Source organism: Lygodium microphyllum, chromosome 9 (genome assembly GCF_053477565.2).
Source record: "Lygodium microphyllum isolate KBCC chromosome 9, Lygodium_microphyllum_v1.1.10, whole genome shotgun sequence".
In the NCBI taxonomy this organism is placed as follows: domain Eukaryota; kingdom Viridiplantae; phylum Streptophyta; class Polypodiopsida; order Schizaeales; family Lygodiaceae; genus Lygodium; species Lygodium microphyllum.
This window is the reverse complement of record NC_141143.1, coordinates 7,011,559-7,033,067: the sequence shown is the minus strand read 5'-3', so window position 1 is coordinate 7,033,067 and position 21,509 is coordinate 7,011,559. Positions and strand designations below refer to the sequence as shown.

The 21,509-nt window shown below is 41.7% G+C and overlaps 1 protein-coding gene across 3 annotated transcripts in view; it reads right to left on the bottom strand.

Annotated features, from left to right (window-relative positions):
• Positions 1–728: 728 nt before the first annotated feature.
• MAPR4 (membrane-associated progesterone binding protein 4) overlaps positions 729–21,509 on the bottom strand; it is a 57,894-nt gene continuing 37,113 nt past the window's right edge. The window contains exons 3-8 of one of the 3 annotated variants that reach the window (XR_015691809.1): positions 11,410–11,447; positions 2,771–2,814; positions 2,637–2,683; positions 1,840–2,014; positions 1,460–1,758; positions 729–1,198 (exon numbers count right to left, since the gene is read on the bottom strand). Coding sequence is in view for 1 of the 3 variants with exons in the window: in XM_087684308.1 (XP_087540434.1) it covers positions 1,588–1,758; positions 1,840–2,014; positions 2,637–2,683; positions 2,771–2,814; positions 11,410–11,447 (475 nt within the window). In the remaining 2 variants the exon portion in view is untranslated. Of the gene's footprint in view, positions 1,199–1,257; positions 1,759–1,839; positions 2,015–2,636; positions 2,684–2,770; positions 2,815–11,409; positions 11,448–21,509 lie in introns of those variants that run through there. The other 2 variants (XR_015691808.1, XM_087684308.1) reach the window with 2 other exon arrangements.

Sequence of the window (21,509 nt, the reverse complement as noted above, 5' to 3'; positions counted from 1 at the left end):
TGCATACCATTGTGCACATAACTTCACACCTAAGTACACACCTCATTGCTATGTTAACTCCACTACTGCACATAGTGCACTAATGTAGGTGCACAATGCACCCACCATGCAGTAATGCACCCTAATGTACACACACACATCTTGCACGTAGAGTAACATGCACTAGTGCAATCATTGTTGTCCCTCTATTCTCTCACCCCCCTAACACTTGTCTTGTTCACAAGAGGGGGTCAAGGGGAAGGAGGGCAAAAGTTGGCACCTCGCAATGCACTTGTGTACCACAACCTAACCCATTTTAGACCAACCACACAACCCTAGCACATACAGCATTTTGCATTAGTATAGTATCTTAGTGCACATACAACGAAGAAAAAAATAGATTGCATCAAGGCAAAGAGAGTAATAAGGTGTCGTCTTCGGCTCACAGTTGGGGGAGGGATCATTTTCGGGGAATCGTCTACAATAGTGTAAGGATCACTACAAATGTCATCATTTGAAAGGAAGCCAAGGGCTGCTTGATAGTATGCTAGGACTTGCAATGAAACATGCTTTGAGGCGTACACATATACACATACCATGTTTGCATGTAGCATTCTCACAGCTAAGTGCAAGAATCCATCTCTCTTCTCTATTTCATAAAGCCTCCCATAATTAATAATCAATAACCATTAACCAAATGCAAAAACTATGCAACTACCAAGGCATTTTAAGAGAGTACCAAAGAAACCATCCTCCCATATTAACTAGGCCCTCAATTACGTGCGATAAGCACAAGTTGCTAAGTACTTGACTTTAGCATCATTGAGATACCACTATAAGCAACATTGTGCATGGAGCCAATATTGCAAATTGTGAGTAAAAACATTGTTGCATTTTATATTCCATCCACAAAGAAACCAAGGAGCTATATTAAACTGTGAGAGCTGAAAATGGAGACACGATACTCTCTCATCATATCATCTATAGATGTTATGTCCATGATGGATCCTTGATATTGTAACCATGATAAGATCATAGCTTGCTTCATGCAGTGAAGAGTACCAAGCATGGCACTTACAGATATTAGTCGACCATACGGCCTAAAAGGTGCATCAAATAAGAGCTTCTTCATGTTTAATTCCAACTTCTTTTCAAATCCTACACTTGAATGTGTGTGTCTCACGATAATAGCTAAGTGAAATCTGCAATCACATGTGACCTGAAATAACATGCCACAGATGAGTCAAAACATCACCTAATAAGTTAAAAGCTCTCTTGTCCCATATGAAAACAGGAAACTACAGAAAGACATGTAAAACAATCTGACAATCATCGGGTTATTGAAATCTTTCTGGCAGCATCTTAGTTATAACTAAAGATGTTTGCTTGCTCTTAAACTGAATATTTACAAAGAAGAGAAAACTGCTTGGCCTAGCTAGATATGAACAAGCTTCAGATACATTGATCTCAAAACGTTTACCTTGCAAACTATGTTACAGGGTGGCTTAGCTGCATCCACTTTAGGAGCTTGACATTGATTTACAGATATGGAACCCTTGCCTTTGAGCTTACAACCATTGCATTGAGCACTCCTGATAATGAATGAAGTCATGAAACCTTGCATGTGCTTTCAAAAGGGCTACATCCTTCGTACAGTTCAAGTCCCAGCTTGCCTAGCTCCTCAGCTGTGAAGCATGCACATCGTTTATTTTTCTTTCCAGTAAGGGGTAATTCTCCAACCTTATCAAGGAGTCGCGGAAAACCAGAGTCACACCAGACCTGATTCACAGGCAATAAATCAATGCCTTTCCTCTCTGCAATTACAGCTTTTATATCCTAAGCTAGAATCAACAAATTTACCTCGCCCCCATGATGTTGGCTCCACCTTGAATTACAAGTTGGATACTTCTTTTCTTCTTCTTCCTGCTGCTTTAGCAGCTTTTCTGCCTGCTTGGCTTTGGCTTCAACCTTTTTAAGCTCCTTTGTTTCATTCCCATGCTTGTCATAGTATAGCCCTTCTAGTTTGCCAACATATCTGTTGCATTGAGGCTAAAAGTGAAATCATTACAGACTAAAGGCAGAACATATGAAAAGATGCAAAGATGACTTGTTCATAAACATTCGTGAAGTTGTCTTCTATCACTAGCATTGTAAAGCTTCCTTTAAGCCATTGGGATGTTAATTTCCTCCTGGTTAGAACATTTCAGATTGAGAGTATCATGCACACCGGGCATTCTAGCTACCAAAACAGTTGCAACTATGTCAATATCAGAATGTGCATGCTCGGGATGGAGTTTCACTGTCAATACTTCTTGAGGTTTGAGGATAACATGTTTCAAACCTGTTGCAAACTCAGACCAGTTCACAGTCACATGTCATGGCAATATTGATGGGTGATGAGTCTGACCTGACAATCCTTAAGGTTGGAATAGAAATAGGAGGCTGCAGGCAGCACAAAGTAGTTCAAGATCTTTCGCAACCACGCTTATGGTATGCAAGATAACCTTATAAACTGACCTACTTGCACAGACGTATAAGAAAGTGCACATGACCCTTCGGTAAATTTCACTGTCCAAGACACACAGAGCAGGGTACACCGGGAGAGGACAGACACTGGCATGGAGGGAGTAGCCCTTATTCACCATATAAATACTCACATATATGTGCGGTTGTAAAAGCTTCTCCAATCTATAAGACTCTTCATCTGAAAGTTCAGAGGAGAAACACTTCAGTTTTACTGTATGAATTGTCATAATAGTGATAACATTCGTTTGCTACTTTAGAAACTTACCTCCATAGCAGAAAGCCCTTTCACTGAATCTGTCAAACCGTCACCTAATGCAAGACATAGTAAGCAAGAATTAGGCTTCTAATTCACACTGCTGCAAGTGTGAAGATTGAGAACCCAAACTGCTGAACAAAGCCTAGAACAGTAAGGATGCTTTGATATGCAGAGTTTTATTTCTTTAACTAATATATTTCTCACATCTTCACTAAATAGTATATATGACCACAAGTCACTGCACCAAATGCAAGCTCAACTTGAACTAGCTCAGCAATTGCAATGATTTGGTCAAGAGGTTGACTAGGCAGTTCATGAAGTTCTACTTGACCTTGACCACAGAAAAACTTATTTCATCTTTCCCTTCTTCTGAAAATACTGCCTCCTCAGACAACTGTGCACAATAGAGGTGACCATTAAAGGATCTGAAAAAAGGGCTGCCCGGAGCAGCTCTGAGCATGCATTTGTAGTTGATTGGGTAACAGTTTTCCCCATTCCAGTCTTAGTGATAACTGTACACCAGAATTTAGGGATTCAGAGCCAAAATCAGAAAACCCAGTAATGCCAATGTCTAATGTCTCCATGCCAGTATTCCACTACAGAAGGGAATGCTGTTAGTCAACACCCCAGCCTAGAAACAATGGAGGTAAATATACACAATATCCTGCTACTTTTTGGACCTGTCATGCATATTGGCTTCCCCCAAAGCCAAGTGAACATCTGAATGATGGTTTTGTTTTATTGGTAAAACCACTATATTCTAAGTTTCAGTGATTGGTTTAACCAAATCTCTGTTTCAAATTTCAGCTCAAAACTTAATGTCAAAACCATGATTGTGATATCCTTACCAAGAATATGGTAGCTTAGCTTGCAAGGTAGATCAGAAAGTCTAATTCAGAAATCTAAAAGATGTATATATAGGCACTACATGCATGAGACAAAATGACCAAAGGAGCATTTATGGTTAGACTGCAAGAAGATATGAAAAACCACTCTATATACAAGCCTCTCAGGGCAGTCTGGGGAACGGGAGATAGAAGCCATGGACCACTGAGGGTGGCCATCCTGTGAGAGTGTACAAACATAGGAGCAAAACTTAAAAGAAATAACTGCTGTACACTGAAAGAGATGCAAAAGAAAGAAAGAACACAACAACTCAATGAATGAGAAAATGGGCCGTGGAATCTTTTTCTTGTTTATAAAAAAAGCTGTGGCTAATTATAATAATGAGAAGAATTTTACGAAGGAGTACAATGTGCTCAACAGTTTAGTTGGAGCGGTACGTAAATCAAAAAGTCCGTCGTATATACAAGCCTCTCAAGTTAGGGCCTGGGGATAAAAAGCCATGGATGGGGGATGTAGCTCCGCCTTAGGGCACCCCACCTATAACATGAAAGACAAGCCATGGCGAACCTAGGAGGTATGAATAAACTGCTGTCGAAGCTCTTGTGAGTGCCAAGAGTCACCCTGTAGCTGCTCCCAGAAGCCACAGAGTGAGTCAATGATGGATGACTAGAGCTCTGCCAAAGTAACGTATGCCGAAAGGCCCTCACCACTGAAAAACATTTGGCAGTTTTTCCCTGTAAGACTTCTAATGATCTCCCAAACCTCTCATCGTGGCATTGTAGGCTCCAACACTTGGCGGCTGGGAAAATCCTCCAAGCTTAGAACAGCACATGAGCTTGCCTCAATGACAAAGATCATGTCACTGTAGACTCCAACACTTGGCGGCTGGGAAAATCCTCCAAGCTTACAACAGCACATGAGCTTGCCTCAATGACAAAGATCATGCCATGCATCTCTACCTCATACAATGACTGCTAGCCATGGCTAACTAGCTACTAGTAGAAGGCCCCCCCATAAAATGCACCCCAGGCTAGGCTAGGTGCAACTGAAGGGAGGAGTTGGCAATCTCCACCACACCAGCTGTGCTGCCTTGCATGACCATAGGTAATGCTTTGGAGCCCCCAAGTCCTGTTGTGGGCAATGCTTACAGACTCTGTCATGCTGCATTTGGGCCAACCAACTATCAATTGCAAGGCCCCCATGTGCTACAAGCCATATGAAGTAAGATACTCTCCTCAGCCGCTAGCAATCCCAAAGGTGTCATCAAAAGGTCTGGTAGAAAGCATCTGTGATGCTATGCTCTACGCAACACATATTGCATGAGGGGCCTGGTCCATGTAAGCCTGCATCACTAGTTGTCTTCAGTCCGAGCCACGTAAGCACAGAAACTCAGTGGCTTCTAGGTGACTACTGAAGCCAGCTAGAGACACTGTAGTGGATCCCAATCCAACCCATCCCCAAAGGCCAACCCTCCCAGATCCAAAGGCGCACAGAAACTCAAGTGGCTTCTAGGTGACCACTAAAGCCAGCTAGAGACACTGTAGTGGATCCCAATCTGACCCATCCTCAAAGGCCAACCCTCCCAGATCCTAAGGCACCACACTTGGATGTTTAAGCAGGCTATGAGTAGATCCAACAGCCATGTCTAACCAAGCTATGAGTAGATCCAACCACCATTCTTGGATGTTTAACTAGGCTATGAGTAGACCTGACTGCCATGACTTCCCTTGGAGGCCTATGACTCGGATCCTCCCCAAAGGAAGCTCAGGGAAGTCTAGACCTTGCTGTCCTTTGACTAGAGCCAGCCAACCACCCTCCTGTACAGAAAAGAAACTGCTCTCCCACCTCTTGGCCTCTGCCCCTCTCCAGCATCCTACTGCCTGTTGTAGAACCTCCAGATCCGTGCCATGAAATGTCCCTCCATACCTGGACAGATCAGACAGGACCAACCTCCCGGCCAACCAACTATGAGGGTGCTCCTTGAGCTGCATCCTATCACAATCTCAGATATGTGGGTTCCAAATGATTGGTTGGCAAAGTCCCCCCTGGAATCCAAGGACCTGAGAGTTTGTCCCCTGCTCACCCATCTGAATCCCACATGGATGCCCCAACAGTAGAACGAGGGTCTGAACGAAATCCAACTAACTTGTGCCAGTTGATTTTTGCACCTGCGGCCATGCAAAATGCCTCAGTGCCAATCTCATTCTCTTATACATGACCTCCTCATCCTCCACATAATGTCATGTAATCTGCATACTCTGAAAATCACACTAGTAGCTTGAGTCCCCATAGGGTGCTAACTCTTGACAAGAGGAAGTAAGGCATCACCTTTGCAAATAGTAGGAAGAGGTGAGGAGCTAGGGGGCCTAGGGGGCAGCCTTATCGTATTGATTGCTCCAATTGAAACTTTGTACCTCTCCTCCCCTCTATCATCATGGCCCTACAAGCTAACCTATTCAATGTAGAGATATTGCTGCAGTAAACCTGACCCCACCATGGTGCCTTCAAGGAAGTCTAGCCAATTCTATCATAGGCCTTCTCAAAATCCATGAGGAGTATTGCAACACTCCGGCTGCTATGCTGGGCCCAGTCTATAGCCTCAAAGAAGGACAAAAGGTCTAGGATACTCCTATCATGGACAAACCCTATCTCTCTATCTCAAATGATATCTAGGTAAATGGGGCAAAGTCAACTACCAATCATCTTTGCAAGGGCTTTCTAGGCCACTAACAACAAATGATAAACCACAAGCTTGCTTGAGATGGACTCTTTGGATTGTTGGAAGAGACTTCAACAACTTGAAGACCTTTGAGGATGAGCATGGCAGAGGCATGGACTTCCAAGGCAAAGCAAATGAGCAAGAGACATGGGAGACCATTTTCTTTTGTTGTAGAAGCCAGTGATGTTTAGAGGGACCCGGCCTTCAATAGACGTGACGGCTCATTTGTCACCAGGTTGTGATACTTTTTGCAGTTGCTTTCCTTATTTACTTATATAAATATTTTCCTTTTCTTTTCTTTTAGTTGTTGTTGCTTTTTACCCCTAGAGTTCTCTTGGATTAAGCCGGGATCTTTGCATGGCCAGAAGAGGCAACCATTGGGACAAATTGGACTAATGGTTTGTCTGAGCCTTGGGACCGATTCCATATTGAATGGGCACTGAAGAATAGAATGCCAATGGTTTGGGATTGTGTGCTTAGCCACTGGAGATGGTGCAAGATAATAAGTCTAGCCAAGACAGAAGATGCACATGTGAGAATGCTCACGAAATAAAAGTCACCGTAATTGAGCCACATTACACTTTTTGATGTGGTTGCAATGATGAAAGTTACTCAGAACAACTTGAGAAATGTAGGGGTCACCATCCCTAAAATTTAGGGAGTTACTACTTTTGGACCCCAAAATTTGTTCACGTCATTATCTTCGTTTTTGCACGAGGATTAGTTCTCTGGTCTATGCCGAGGTCAAATTTTGACCCGATCATGGAGAATTTTAGACCAGAAGGGTTTAAACAGGAAAATTGTTAATATATGCCATGTGTCACAATTTGGGAACAAATTCCCAAAAGAGAGAAAGAGAGCATTTTTTTAAAAAACATAATAGGCAAGAGGGGCAGATCTGAGTGTGAAGTTTTCAAGGGCTGAGGGCAGATTGCTGAGTACATCAGCTATGGAGAGTGCTTCTTTGTCTCTGACTCATGTACGGAGGTAGAGTTTGTTGTCTCTGGTCAACTCTCTCTCTATTCTTAGAGGAAATGCTCTACATGATGGGCTGATTCCATCGAATGTACAGTTCTGTGTTTTCTTTGCACTTCTGCTAAGACAAGAGCCTCATTGTCCACGTTCAAGAGCAGCTCATTGCTTCTCCAATGCAAGAACTAAAGAAAGTGATGACCACACCAAACCGGAACAAGGTTTTCAACTCTGATTTAGTGCTATTTGTGGGACTGTTTTACTACTGGAATGATGCCGAGGTCAAAGGGTTGTAGTCCAACTGGTATGGAATAGATCTAGAATGGAATAAGGCTGAGAACAGGTCAAGAAACAAGTGAAAAACAGTAAATACAGAGTTTTGCATATTGCAATTCTGCACTTGAATTATTGAGTTATGGTCACAAAAAGTGTTTTCCTACTTGGGATGTTGTTCTGGATATCATGTACTGTCCTTATGCAGCTGAAATTTGCTCAAAAAAGATAAAAACCAACTATCACAAGTTTTGTACTTTGGAACATTTCATTTTTGTAACTTTCCATCTTTTAATTGATAAAGAAATACCGAAAGGGGCACCAGACTTCAGGGCCAATCTGGTGTTGAGCGAGGGAGTGAGGTCTCTATTTGTGCGTGTATGTGAAAAGACCAGGTATTAATTGAAGGGACTACCGCTTTATGTGAGTCATAGACCGGTTCCACATTGGTCTTCCTCTTTGGGGTACATTTGATTAAGTGGTAGGGCCCTCCAAGGCAGATTTCTATTGCCACACCCGTTCCTAATTGTGAACCTTCTATCCCACAGGTTCCATCTCCTCTGCTAGTTCCCTCCTACCTCCCATGCCTTTCAGAGGAGGACGATATTGGTGATGCGGCTATGGAATCCTTCGCACTTTGTGTTTCCAAGGGGGCTTCCCAAGATGATGAGGAGTTTTCTTAGGCCTTCTAGACTACTTTGGGTATTTCTTTCATGCAGCGACCTCTTTTCTTTGTTATCACGCAACCATCCCCAACCACTTGGCCCTTGGTTCCTATTGTTTCTTTACAGCTTATAGTGTCTTTGATAGTTCCTCGCTATCGTCTCATTGTTGGTCAATGGCTTGGCTCACCCATTCTTGACAACTAGAGTTTTCAAGAGTGATCTGTTCAATGCCTCTGCATTTTCTTTGGCCTGTGTTGGCCTCCCATTGGATCGGGATTTTATCTGGAGAGGGGTCCTTGCTCCTTGGCTAGTGTTCTTCATCAACAAACTTCATCGGCATTGGAACTCTTCCAGCCACCCTCGGATCTACATCTCCTTTCGCCTTCAGCCACATCCAAGATCTAAGAGGGGCTATTAATAGTCATGTGTGTCTTGTATATCATCTCCTACCTGTGAGCCTCAATTTGAGTCAAACAAGAACATTAGGAGCTTTGACATTGTCTTTGTCAATCATTTTATGCACTTCAAGTACTTTACATGGAGGGCACATTAGTGCATTTCTTTTTGGGCACTTTAGGTTGTCTTGAGCACCCACATTTTGGGCCTAGCCACTCTACTACTAGTTGTGACCCCAATTTGCCTATATATAGGCAGCTTACCCTCCTACTCTCATTATCAATAATTGATTCTTCATGATCAACCAACCCTTCTCATTCTCTCATCCCCATGCTACCATTTGGCACCTACACTAGCACATAGAGTTGCATGTTGGGGCTAACTGTTACAACCTTGTACCTTCAGCCATTGCAATCACATTGTTTCTTCTCTCACTTGTGTCCTCTCTTTGTCTCCTCTCTATGTTCACTTTCCTTTCCGTTGCACTCTCATAGGTGACATCTACTCGGTGCCTATTTGTGGTGTTGGCACTTTGCCACTATTCTCTAACCGTCCATCAAGCTCCATTTCAGCAATCCTACATGTTCCAAACTTGGGCTTGCCACTCCTCTCAATCCATGCATGGCCTTACTAGATTCTATACCTGGGTTGTTTCTATTGAGTAGACCGTCTTTATTGAGGATTCTTCTTCAGGAGCCATTTTAATAATAGGTTGGTAGGAGAGAGGACTTTAGAGGCTCCATTTCCCTTTCATTGTACAAGGTCCTCCAAGGCAGTCCTCTATAACTGCACCTATTCTAGATTGTGCACCAACTATCCCATAGGTTCTATCCCATCCTCCACCCTCTCCTCTATTAGTTTATCCAACCTCACATCCCTTTCATATGGGGACAATATCAGTGATGCACCTATGGAGTCCCTGCCTCCTTATGTTTCAGAGGGATTTCCAAGATTATGAGGAGCTTCTTTGCCAACGGACTTCATCAACTTTGGCACTTCTTCTACCACCCTTGGATCCATTCCAGGATCTGAGGGGGTGTTAGCAATTGTGTGTCATATGTAGTCATCTCCTACTTGTAAGACTCAATCTGAGTAAGACAGAGGCATTAGGAGTTCTAACACTCAATCTATCATGCATTTTGACAGAGGAGGTGGCTCTTTCTAGAGCATGCATTTCTTTTTTAGTTAGAAGTATGAGTGTCAGAATTATGGCTGGTTATCTTCCAGCTCAGTGCATTCTTTTTCAGTAGTGGGTCTTAACTGTGTCACACTGGTCAAGGTGGTGGGGCAACCACAGTTTATGATGGTGATCAGCATTTTGTTAATTATTTTATTACTGTTGATCAGTTGGCCAGCATGTTTTGATCTCTACAAGCAGCAGTTGGCCAGTTTTTGGCATATTTCAGCTACTTATAGCTATCCTTCACACTTGGCTAGATTTTGCAGGTTCATCCTTTGCAGGTTTCAGCACACTCTGGCATTCAGGGATACTCCTCTGTCTTCCAGTGCTATCATCCCTCATCAGCCTGCTTCACTGCCCTCAACTGACGCCTTGGGCTGCCTGTAGGAACTGATCAGCCTTTGTATTCTGCATTCTTTTGGAGTTCAGTGCAGATTTTCTTCTTCCATTCTCTTCCTTCATTGCAATATTTCTCTTCCCTTCTCTCTCCATGTTCGTATTTTCCTCTTCCATTGCACACTCTCATAAAGAAAGGCTGTGGCAGTGAGAACTATGGTGATGGCTGGGTGAGGGCTGTGGCAGCAAGAAGGGCAGCAGCTGGAAAGGGGGTTGGCAGTGTCAGCTTCAGGGGGTCAAACGGTCACCTGCTCCTTCGCTTACATGCTTTGTTGAATCTTCTATCTAAATGCTGTTCCCTGCCTGTGGCTGTATAACTTTGTTTTACAAAGAAATTCATTGTATAACTTCAATCAGAAGGTCTACCAGAAATATATGGGCTGGCTAACACACAGATGAAACTATCAGCTTCTTTGCACTTGCTGATGGGGCTTTATTACATTGTCCTTGCCAGTTCTCTCATCTTGCTGGTTGAGAGACTTGTAAACTTGTAGTGGATCTAGCTATTTACTCAATGTGAGTTAGATCAAGCAGAATAAAGGCTCACTTTGCACTGATTTGCACCTAATATGCACACACCATCTTAACTTTGTGTAATTCTGTGAAAGCTAGAAACACAGCCCTATGTAGAGACCAATCATTGACAAGAATTTGATGTAACTCCATACTGAAAAGAGATTGTTCTTCAACAAATCCTGGCAATCACTACAATTTAGCCCCTAAACTACTCCCTCATGTTGCAGAATAGCACACTCCACTGAGATGACTACAGTTATGTACTATTGTGAAAAAGACCCACAATGAGTGTCCTGGACAATTGGCCACTTGAGAGTAATTTAAGCATTCAGAAAACAACCAATTATTACTCACAACAATTCCTTGAGAAGGAGGAGGCTTCCAGATTGAAGAACCAAATGAAGGTGGCTAGAGTCCAAAGTAGACCTACAAGCTAGTTTGATGCTCTCTGTTGTACAGTAGCTTCTCTGTTCTGTAGTACTCCGATAACATAAACCTCATACATTTGTTTCTCATTACCTGCAGCTTAAGCCCTTCTATTATGCAGTGGCAGAAGTAGCGACAACTGGGATCTCTTGTCTAACCACACATCTAGTTAGAATTTCCATGCAAGCAAGCACAAAAAATAGTTTAGAGGAAGGATTGAAAGAACATGCAAAATCCAGGATCACCAGCGGAGTATTACCAGTAAAATTTCCGGAAACAAAAGCACGAGTTGCATCCCTGCGAGTGGAAGGCTAGCAAGGTCAGTACATGTTACTATTTGCCATGTGGATTTAAAATGTGATAAAGCAACCACCCTCATGCTAGATGAATTAGTTCACATTCGTGTGATTAGATGAACAGTTCTACAAGGATTGCAGTATGTGGCTTCTATTGTGCTCAATATTTTATTTTATTCATCAAAGTATGCATACGTATGTCAGAGAATGCCTTAAGCTGAGCTTACAAAGCATATGGGACTGCAAACAATCATGCAAATCTTTACTGCCAGGATAGCCACATGCATACATAGAAAATTGGAGGCACAAAATTGTTGCCACAGATTCACAAATAAATAAGTGAACCCTAAAGTTCTAATTCAACTTGACTTGCATGAACGCACATTGTTTATTTTCAAAACATAAACCTACATGCAAATTTGCATTAATAACTTATCGGCATATGTCTACATTCGTGAATTCACCTTCTTAACTTTTGAACATATCTCTACCTCGGACTGTTCTTTGCTTTGCATTGTGACTCAAATACATCTCACCTGCCCTAAAGACACACCAGAATGTTTTGGTAATTCTTTAGCTGTTATGTACAATTGTATTGAAGTCTTGCATAAGAGAACAATAATACAGCACAAGATAACAAGAGAGAGTCTAATACAAGGGTTGTGGTGAATGTGCAACTTGTTGGGTATGATTCATGCCTACGCTCACAGAGGAGTGTGGGTGATCCACAGTGGGACACTAGGGCGCTTTTTACTCTCCTTATGAGAGGCTTTTTCCCCCAGATTTATTCTCTTTCATTTTATGTGCATTGGTTACATAGTTCAGGCACTTATCATGTTTTACAACTTTCGAGTGTGAATGCATATTAACAACCCTAAGGTTTAAAGGTCGTACTGTGTACTTGCACTACACTCTTTGATTATTGCATTGGGAATCGTGTCTTCACTCTCACACTCTCTTCACTGTCAACTATGTACTCTCAACTGAGCTTTGATCTTCCCCATCTCTCACATTTGGTATCAGAGCTCAGATTCAGCTCAACCTCTCCCATTGTCCAATCATGTACCAACAGCAACCGGATTTGCTGAGCTCTTGGTCAATTCCAACTTCGTCAGTAGCCCCCACTGTGCTCACCTGCCTACAGCACCCAGCCTGCAGGTTTATCCGCCAGCAGGGCCAAGTCCGCCACTGTACAGCACCGCCTGCAGTGCAGCACACTGCGCCTCCTGCTCCACTCAGCAACACCCGTCAGATCTGCTGCAGGCCTGCGACCTGCAGCGCCTCTAGTCACCCTCTGTACCTGCAACCAATGCTGTGCCCTGGTTCAGCGCCACCACCTTCAGCCTCATCTCGCCTGCCTAGTCTGCCTTCCTAGTCCGCCTGGTCCTACTCCAACTCCACCATCGTCTCCACCTACAGCTCACCACCTCAACAACATCCTCGGCTCAAGAAGGAGGTAAAAGAGACATTCTTTTAAAATTCAAAATTTGAATTTCATAAAGAGGCTATTGCCCGTGCAGTCCATTTCTGCTCCTGGACGTGTCTTGGACACATTTATTGCGGAAATTTCTTGAGATTCGAGCCTAAAATTTGGGATTTTTTGGTTAGTGCAGGCATTAGCACATGTACTACACGTTCAGTCTGAAATAGACTGCAATTATGCATTTTGGACAGCAAAAAATTTGGGGCTTTTGCATTTTTTGTCCTGTTGAGCACCTTTTGTGTAATGGACAGTGTGTACATTGGAAATTTTTGACAGAGTATGATCAAATTTGTTAATTATAGCATGGTGCTTGCCGTAATTTCTGGAAATTTTCGAGTTTCCAAGTTGTTCCAGTTTTAGCTCTTACTCTTGTGCTCTTTGAAAGGGTGACATTTAACATGGGCAATCAAGGACAAAGTGATGTATTCACATATGTATCCAAGGAGGATAGATTGGATGGCAACACCTATTCTCTATGGTCTTTCATGATGAAGAATGTGCTTATTGCAAAAAAAATTTGGGATTATGTTAGTGGTGAAGAAGTTTGTCTTGGAGTTGTGGCTCCTGCAACACCTCCTATAGGAGGACATGGCCAAAGGCCTGCTCCAGCTCAGCCACTTCCCCAAAGATCAACAGCATAAAAGGCTTGGGACACACCGGATGCTCAAGCACTGTCACTCATTGCATTGGTAGTTCAACAAACTACAACCTATAATCCTACACATACGGTTTGCAACTTCTTCGTGAGAAGCATGGCTTACACTTGAGCAAATGTTTGTTGAAAAAAATGAGACACGCATCTCTTTTTTGAAGAAAGATCTTGAGAATGTGAAGATGGACGAAGGTGACTCCATGCAAGATCATCTTAATAAAATTTAGAACTTCCATGAGCAGCTGATGAATGTAGATGACTATTATTCGGATGCACAATTAATCTCTACTACTATGAATTCCGTGCTACCCTCTTATTTAGCCTTTCATACGGCCCTAAATCTCACCATGAGAATTCTCTGCAACCACTTACTTTTCTTCAGTTGGTTAGTTTGCTCCTTCAAGAAGAGCAAACAAGAAAAAACAGTGGGGTGGATGTAATAGCCTCTGAACACGCTTTTATAGCGAGGCAAAAGGGCAAGGGCAGCCAATCTAAAAATGCTCCGCAGAGTTCTAGAAGTTCAGGTACTTCACAAAGCAGCAAGAAACAGGGGGGCATGCAAGCCAAGAAAGGCAAGCGCCACTATTGCAAGAAGCCAAGTCATTACATCACGGAATGTAAAAAGCACATTGCCAAGGAGGAGTCAAGGATGTCTGTTGTTTATGCACCTTCTACTACTACATAGTCCACGTCTTTTGTTGTAGACCAAGACTATTGTTTTTCACTTGCAGTTATAACTCTTCTTGGGCTGATATAGTATTTAGCTCTACTGAGAATGCTAGCACTTGGTTCTTTGACAATGGTACTTCTAGGCACATTACATCCCGCAAGGATTTGTTTTCCTCGGTTATTGTAGCTCCTATTGGTAAATCTGTGTAATGATCCAACGATGCACCTTACCCTGTTAGAGGTATTGGGGAGATTGTCTTAATAGCTATTGATGGCTCTACTCTCTATTTACAGGATGCATTATATGTGCCAAGCATAAAGAAGAATTTGTTGTCAATTTCTTCTTTGGCAGAGTGTGATATGCATGTCACATTTGATGATGACAAATGTATGGTCAAGGATAAAGAATTCTTGACTTTGGTTTTAACTAGCACATTATATCATAAACTCTATGAGTTAGATACTTGTCCGATTGATCAGTCGGTCTATTTAGCATCTACTCTTACTCCTGTTATGTCAAAGGCAGAGTTATAGCATGCTCACATGGGGCATGTCAACTATGGCAGTTTGATGCATATGCAGTGTACACAAATGCTAGATTGCTTACCTCTCTTGGAGAGACCTCCTGAGCATATTTGTGAGATATGCATTTTAGGAAAAATGCATCGATTCATGTTTCCTCATGATACTGCTTTTAAGGCAACCGCCAGATTACAGATTGCGCATTTGGATGTATATGGACCTACACAAACAAAATCATTGAGTGGATGTTATTATTTTGTCACCTTCATTGATGACTTTACTTGTTTTTGTTGAGTCTACTCATTGGTGAAAAAGTCAAAGGTGTATGATGCATTTTTCGCTTTTGTTACACTTACTAAAAATCAATTTGGCTGCAAGATTAAGATACTTCATTCGGACTGAGCGAGGAAATACATGCCTTCCATGCTAAATAATTTTTTGAAGCAAAAAGGCAGTCCGTCAGTATACTAATACATATACTTCATAGCAGAATGAGGTTGCAAAGAAGAAGAATCGATCACTCATGGAGATGGCCAGATGTATGGTGAAAGCTAAGAGTTTGCCACATGCATTTTGGATGGAAGCAGTTATGTGTGCTTGCCATGTTTTGAACAGGTGCCATACCAAGAATTAAAGAATGTTATGCCTTTTGAGGCTTGCAACAGCTGGAAACCTTCAATTGGCCATTTTCGTACTTTTAAGTGTCTTGCGTATGCTCATATTCCCAAAGTACTAAGAAAGAAGTTGGACAACAAGCTTGTTAAATGTATTTTTATAGAGTACAGCAGTGAGAGCAAAGGATATAGATTGTATGATCCTGTTTCCAATAAAGTATTTGTTCGTAGGGATGTGGTTTTTGATGGAAAATCAAAATTATCACTCGCTCATTATCCCTTGTTGTTTTGATACATATCAAGCTGCAAATGATGTGTTTGAAGAGCTACTACCCATTTCTTTTGGTAATACAACTAGAGCTTTGGTAAATGAATATAATGTTCAGCCAACTGCTCCATTGAGCAATGCAAAAATTCAGCCTATGGCTGATCTGAATATTCAACAAGATACTGAACTTGAGATTCAACAGGAGCTTGTACACAATCAAGAAGCTAGACAAATGCCTAGATGATACTTGCAAACTATGAAAGATAGACATTTGAATGCTCCTATAAGACAAGCTCGTCTGCATGATCATGCTAATACAATGGAGTTCATTATGACAGCACATACACTTCATGATGAGCAGCCCGAATGTTTTAAGGATGCATAACAAAGTGTGCATTGGATGGCAGCAATGCAAGCTGAATTTCATTCTATCATAAAGCATCAAACACGGGATATAGTGACATTGCTTGTTGGGAAGAAAGCCGTTGGTACAAAATGGGGTCTATAGCTTGAAAAGAAATGTAGATGGATCCATTGATAAGTATAAAGCCAAGCTTGTGGCCAAAGGCTATGCACAAAAGAAGGGCATTGACTATGAAGAGACATTTGCTCCTATAACCCGTATGACCACCATTCGTTCTATGGTTGCTTTGGCTAGCTGCACTATGCACCAACTTGATATTAAGATTGCATTTTTACATAGGGAACTTCAAGAAGAAGTGTATGTACAGCAACCCATTGGTTTTGCAATTGAGGGATCCAAACACTTGGTATGTAAGTTGAAAAAAGGCTTTGTATGGTTTAAAGCAAGCTCCACGAGCTTGGTATGCAAAAATTGATGCCTTTTTACTCAGCCAAAGGTTCATTAGCAGCTCATCAAATTCTACTCTTTATAAATCCAAAGAGGGGGGATCCTTGCTAGTCATATGTCTTTATGTAGATGAGCTTCTACTCACAGGGACACATGCTGATCACATTTCAACATTCAGGCAAACTTTGCAACAAACTTTTGAGATGTCAAACTTAGGGCCTTTGCACTACTGCTTGGGGATTCCATTCATTCATGATGCTAGAGGCATTAGATTGTCACAGTCCAGATATATTGGTGACTTCTTGATAGGTTTGGCTTACAGGATTGCAAGCCAGTTTACACACCAATGGAGATTGGACTCAAGTTGTCCTTGCATGATGACAATGATTTGTTTGATATCCATACGTATGCTCCAGCAGTTGAATGTCTCATTTATTTATGCAACACAAGGCCAAATATTCAATTTATAGTTTCAGCTCTTAAGTAGATATATGCACAGCCCAAGCATGCCACATTTGTAAGCTGTGAAGTGTGTTTTTCATTACTTGCAGAGGACTAGGACTCTTGGATTGCTTTATGCCAAGTGGGGACCACTGCAACTACATCCTTGCAATGATTCACATTGGGCTGATGATTTTGATTCACGTCACTCTACGAATGGAAATTGTTTCTTTCTTGGCTCATCTTGCATCTCTTGGCTTAGCAAGAAACAATCCATTGTTGCCACTCAACTTGTGAAGCTGAATACAAGGCAGCTTTTACTAACATAGTTGAATGTGTATGGTTGAGATATTTGCCGGTTGATCTTGATGTATCTATGATGGAGCCTGCTCCTTTATTTACTGACAGTCAAAGTGCCATTGTAGTGGCACAGAACCCAGTGTTTCATGCCCACGAAACACATAGAGATCCACTATCATTTTGTAAGAGAGTGGATACATGCAAGAGATATCAACCTTGTCTACTGTCCTACCACCAGTAATGTGGCAGATATTGTCACCAAAGCTCTTCCTCGTGACAAATTTGAAGCATTTCACAATGCTTTAAATTTGATCTCCTTTGGTGGACGATCCTTATATGCTAATCACTTTTCACTCCAGCGGGGTTTGTTGGGTATGACTCACGCCTACGCTCACAAAGGAGTGTCAATGATCCACAGTAGGACACTAGGGCACTTTTTACTCTCCTTATGAGAGGTTTTTTCCCCTAGATTTGTTATCTTTTATTTTATGTGCCTTGGTTACACAATTTGGGCACTTATCATGTTTAACACCTTTTGGGTGTGAACACATTAACCACCCTAAGGTTTAAGAGTTGTACTTTGTACTTGCACTACACTCTTTGATTATTGCATTGGGAGTCATGTCTTCACTCTTACACTCTCTTCACTGTCAACTGTGTACTCTCAGCTGAGCTTCGATCTTCCCCATCTCTCGCATATCCATGTGAAGCTAAGAAAAGATTTCACAATTATACAAGAGCCAGGGCCAAGGATAGCAAAAGCAACCACCTATTCTTGATTTATTTAGATTCCTTTAATAATGAGTCGACTGATGATGACATACTTGAGTCATGATTACATAGTTGAGGTTATATTGCTAATGTGTAAAGGGAGAGTAAATATTGAGTTGAATTCTCACAAGGGGAGACACCACGACTTACTGATGCTCCTAATATATCAAGAACTCGAGACTAGTTGCAAGTCCAACCACTTCATAATCAATTATAGGTTATCCATCTTGTCCCATTATCAAAGAACAAATCGAGGGTTCAATATCAAAGTTTGTGGATGGATTTGTAACAAAAGCACTAACATCCATCAGTCAATAAACAAGAATGAAATACTTTTATTCAGCAGTTTGATGCAACCTATTCTAGAGACAACTTCACAAAGGCATCTAAGATACACAAGGCAACCACATTCTACAAGGGAAATGCATTGCAATGGTGGTCTACATTTCTCATTTAGAGAAAGACACCTATCACCTATACGCCTGGATAGCGGCCCAAATCCCTCTCTAAACAAGCAATGGAAGCGCCCTCGAATCTCGTAGTACATCGCGTATCTATATAAGTAGTCCTCCTCTATCTTTGGCTCGAGTTGACAAAGCTAGCAAATCCTGTCGTCTGGGGGGAGGGAGTCTACGTCGTATCTACCTGTCTCAATCTGATCCTAGTGTAAGGATGTATGGACCTACCCAATGGCACATTGTACCCCATGAGACACGTGTGCATCCATGGATCTCCGGTGGAAAACAAAGCCATTAGGAGATATGTATAGAAGAATGCTTCCGATAGAAAGCCATCTTCGTCCCCAAATCCTTAGTAGGTGTCACCCATGTCATGGTTGTGTGTAGCTGCATAGGCTCATGTCAATCTATCCTCTACTACTATCCTCAAAGTGAATCTCAGCCATAAATATGTAATTTCCAAGTAGCATATCTTTAGACCACCTCCACTATCTCCTCTCCATATGTGAAATGGGATACTAATCATCGAATCCACTAGGGGGAAGTGTTAAACACCATAACCTTGGTTTTCCCAACGTTCACTATGAGATCTCTATCCTAACAACAAAAGGCATGGAGAGAGAGAGAGAAAGAGATGAAATGAAATGATTTACTAACATTTTCAAGATGCCAAAATAAGTAATAATTTTCCATAAAATGATACGAGTGTCTAGAGACAAACATTACAATAAAGAAACCTAAATCTGAATGCCACTAATAAAGGAAAATAGCTGGTAGTGTCATAAGTGATAAATTGGACCTAAGAGAGCCCCAAGGGTACACATTATATCTTAGGTCATCCCCCATCAATCATAGAAGCATAGCCTCAATCTCCTCCCATGTAGAGAAGAACCTCAGTGGTTTGGCTTTGGCTCTTGAGCATGACAAATGAAGCATCATAATACTCAATCATTTTGATGATGAATGGTTGTACTCAACTAAGCAAATCAAAGTACAATGATCAAATGTCCACATCGTATGTGCTATAATGCACAGAATAACTTTAAATAGAAAACCCTAGAACTAATTATTCCTAGTATCCTGGCAAAACCAAGCTCTAATTGTGCTAAGTATTAACGACCCTAAGTGAAAGTTTGAACTGTTGAGCTAAAAATGCATTAGCTTCACTTAAACAGCCCCAAAACATGCTTAACTAAGGAAGAAACCTTGTTTATTAAAAAAGAAATGTGTTCCTAGAGAGTGTCTGTATCCCATAAGCACAAACCCACTTGGGAGGGCCCAAACTTTCTATAGATAGGTATGCTGCCCTCCATTCAGTCTTAATCTCGTTTTTGCAAATTTCAAGTATTTCAGCTTGTTGCCCACACCGTGGACGAAAAGGACATCGCGGTCCAAGCTGGCCATTGTTGTCTACAACAATCTGGCACCTGTTTCCAATTGATCACACACTATTCGGAGCTGATTTCAGCATGTTGACTGCTGCTCCTGGTTTTTCCTGCGTTTTTAGTCTTTCTCTCTCCTATAGCCTGGGTTTTTAGTCTTTCTCTCTCCTCACCTGCATTTTTAATATTTCTCTCTCCTTACCTGCGTTTTTAGTCGTTCTCTCCTCCATTGCCATCTTTATTAGATTCAGCATTCCTTGGCTCCATTTATTGGTGTTCGACATCTGCACGCTACCTTGCTACGATTCAAGTTCGGAGTACGACACACTCTCTAGCTCATTACCCCAACCCTGATCCTTGAGATACAGGAGTTTGAGGTACAGTATTCATTCACTACATAGTGCGTTTGCTGCATGAGCATTGTATATTCAATAGACATATCATTTCGTTCATTCTTTGTGTTCATTGTCTCTAAGTTACCCTAACCCTAACTATGTTCCTCTATCAATCTGTGCTTTGTTGTACGGTGTTATTTGTGTTTTTGTGTTAGGGTATTTCTTCACATGGTATTAGAGCTGAGTTCTTTGAGAAAAACCTAAGCCTTGATTTGAAAGCTCTACACAAGAAGCACGAACAACAAAAGGGTAGATAACTTCAAACACTACTTCCGCACCACTTCTCACATCCGAGCTACATCCATCAAGGAATGAGTCGAGGTGGGTCTCACAGCTTGTTTCACAAGCTTACCATGGAGTTCCGCGACCTTACGAGATCACTGCAGCTAAGTATGATCTCATTTTGATGCATAGAGCCCAATAACAAATAGGAGGTAAGTCTAAATTTCACCCTTTAGATTCGGTGCACCGATCTACTGACCATGCAAGAAGGGCGGAATCTCCACTTAGGATTGCCATCCATAAGTGGAAACTGGCACAGAGTACACTCCATTGCCTTCATACTTACTCTCTTCGATGCCAAGCATGTCTACTATATCAAATTCTATTAATGATGATTCCCCTTCTCCTATTGGTATGGATGATTTTCATGATGAAGAATGTATGCAAATCAATTTCTAGTTTATGAGTAATGAGGAAGACAAATATTTCTTTATGAGCTCAAGACTAGATAGGCAGTTGAAAGAAGAAACTGTGAGTACTCCTTTCCCTTCTTTTCCTTCAAACAATTTTGTTTTCAAAGGTCAAAATGAAGCAGGTGCATCTTCATCGTCATCATTTCAATTTAATGCATTTAATGGACAAAAAGAACCCACATTATTTCCCACATCTACACCTATCACAAATCCATTTAATCTCCCTGCCATCCCACCCTCTTATTCCACTGTCACATCCTTTCAATCTCCATTAAGTGCACCACATGTTGCATCTCTTATAGAATCACATGTGTTTTCATTCACCACACTAGGGATTCTTCAAACTTAGGCACAGCTGTTAGAATCTCATCTCTTCCTTAGCCGGGTGGTGTTCCCATTTTTCTCACACACTTTCAGGATCATTCTAGCCTAGATATTCTATCCAATCTCTCCCGAGTATGAATCAGTTGTGGTGCCACAATTTGCCTCCATGGCATTACCCCTCTGCTCATTATGTTGTGTCCAACCGACATTTGGATATGTCTTACATATCCTAGTGCCTCCACTTCCACCGGCACCTTATGGAAACATTCATGTTCCAG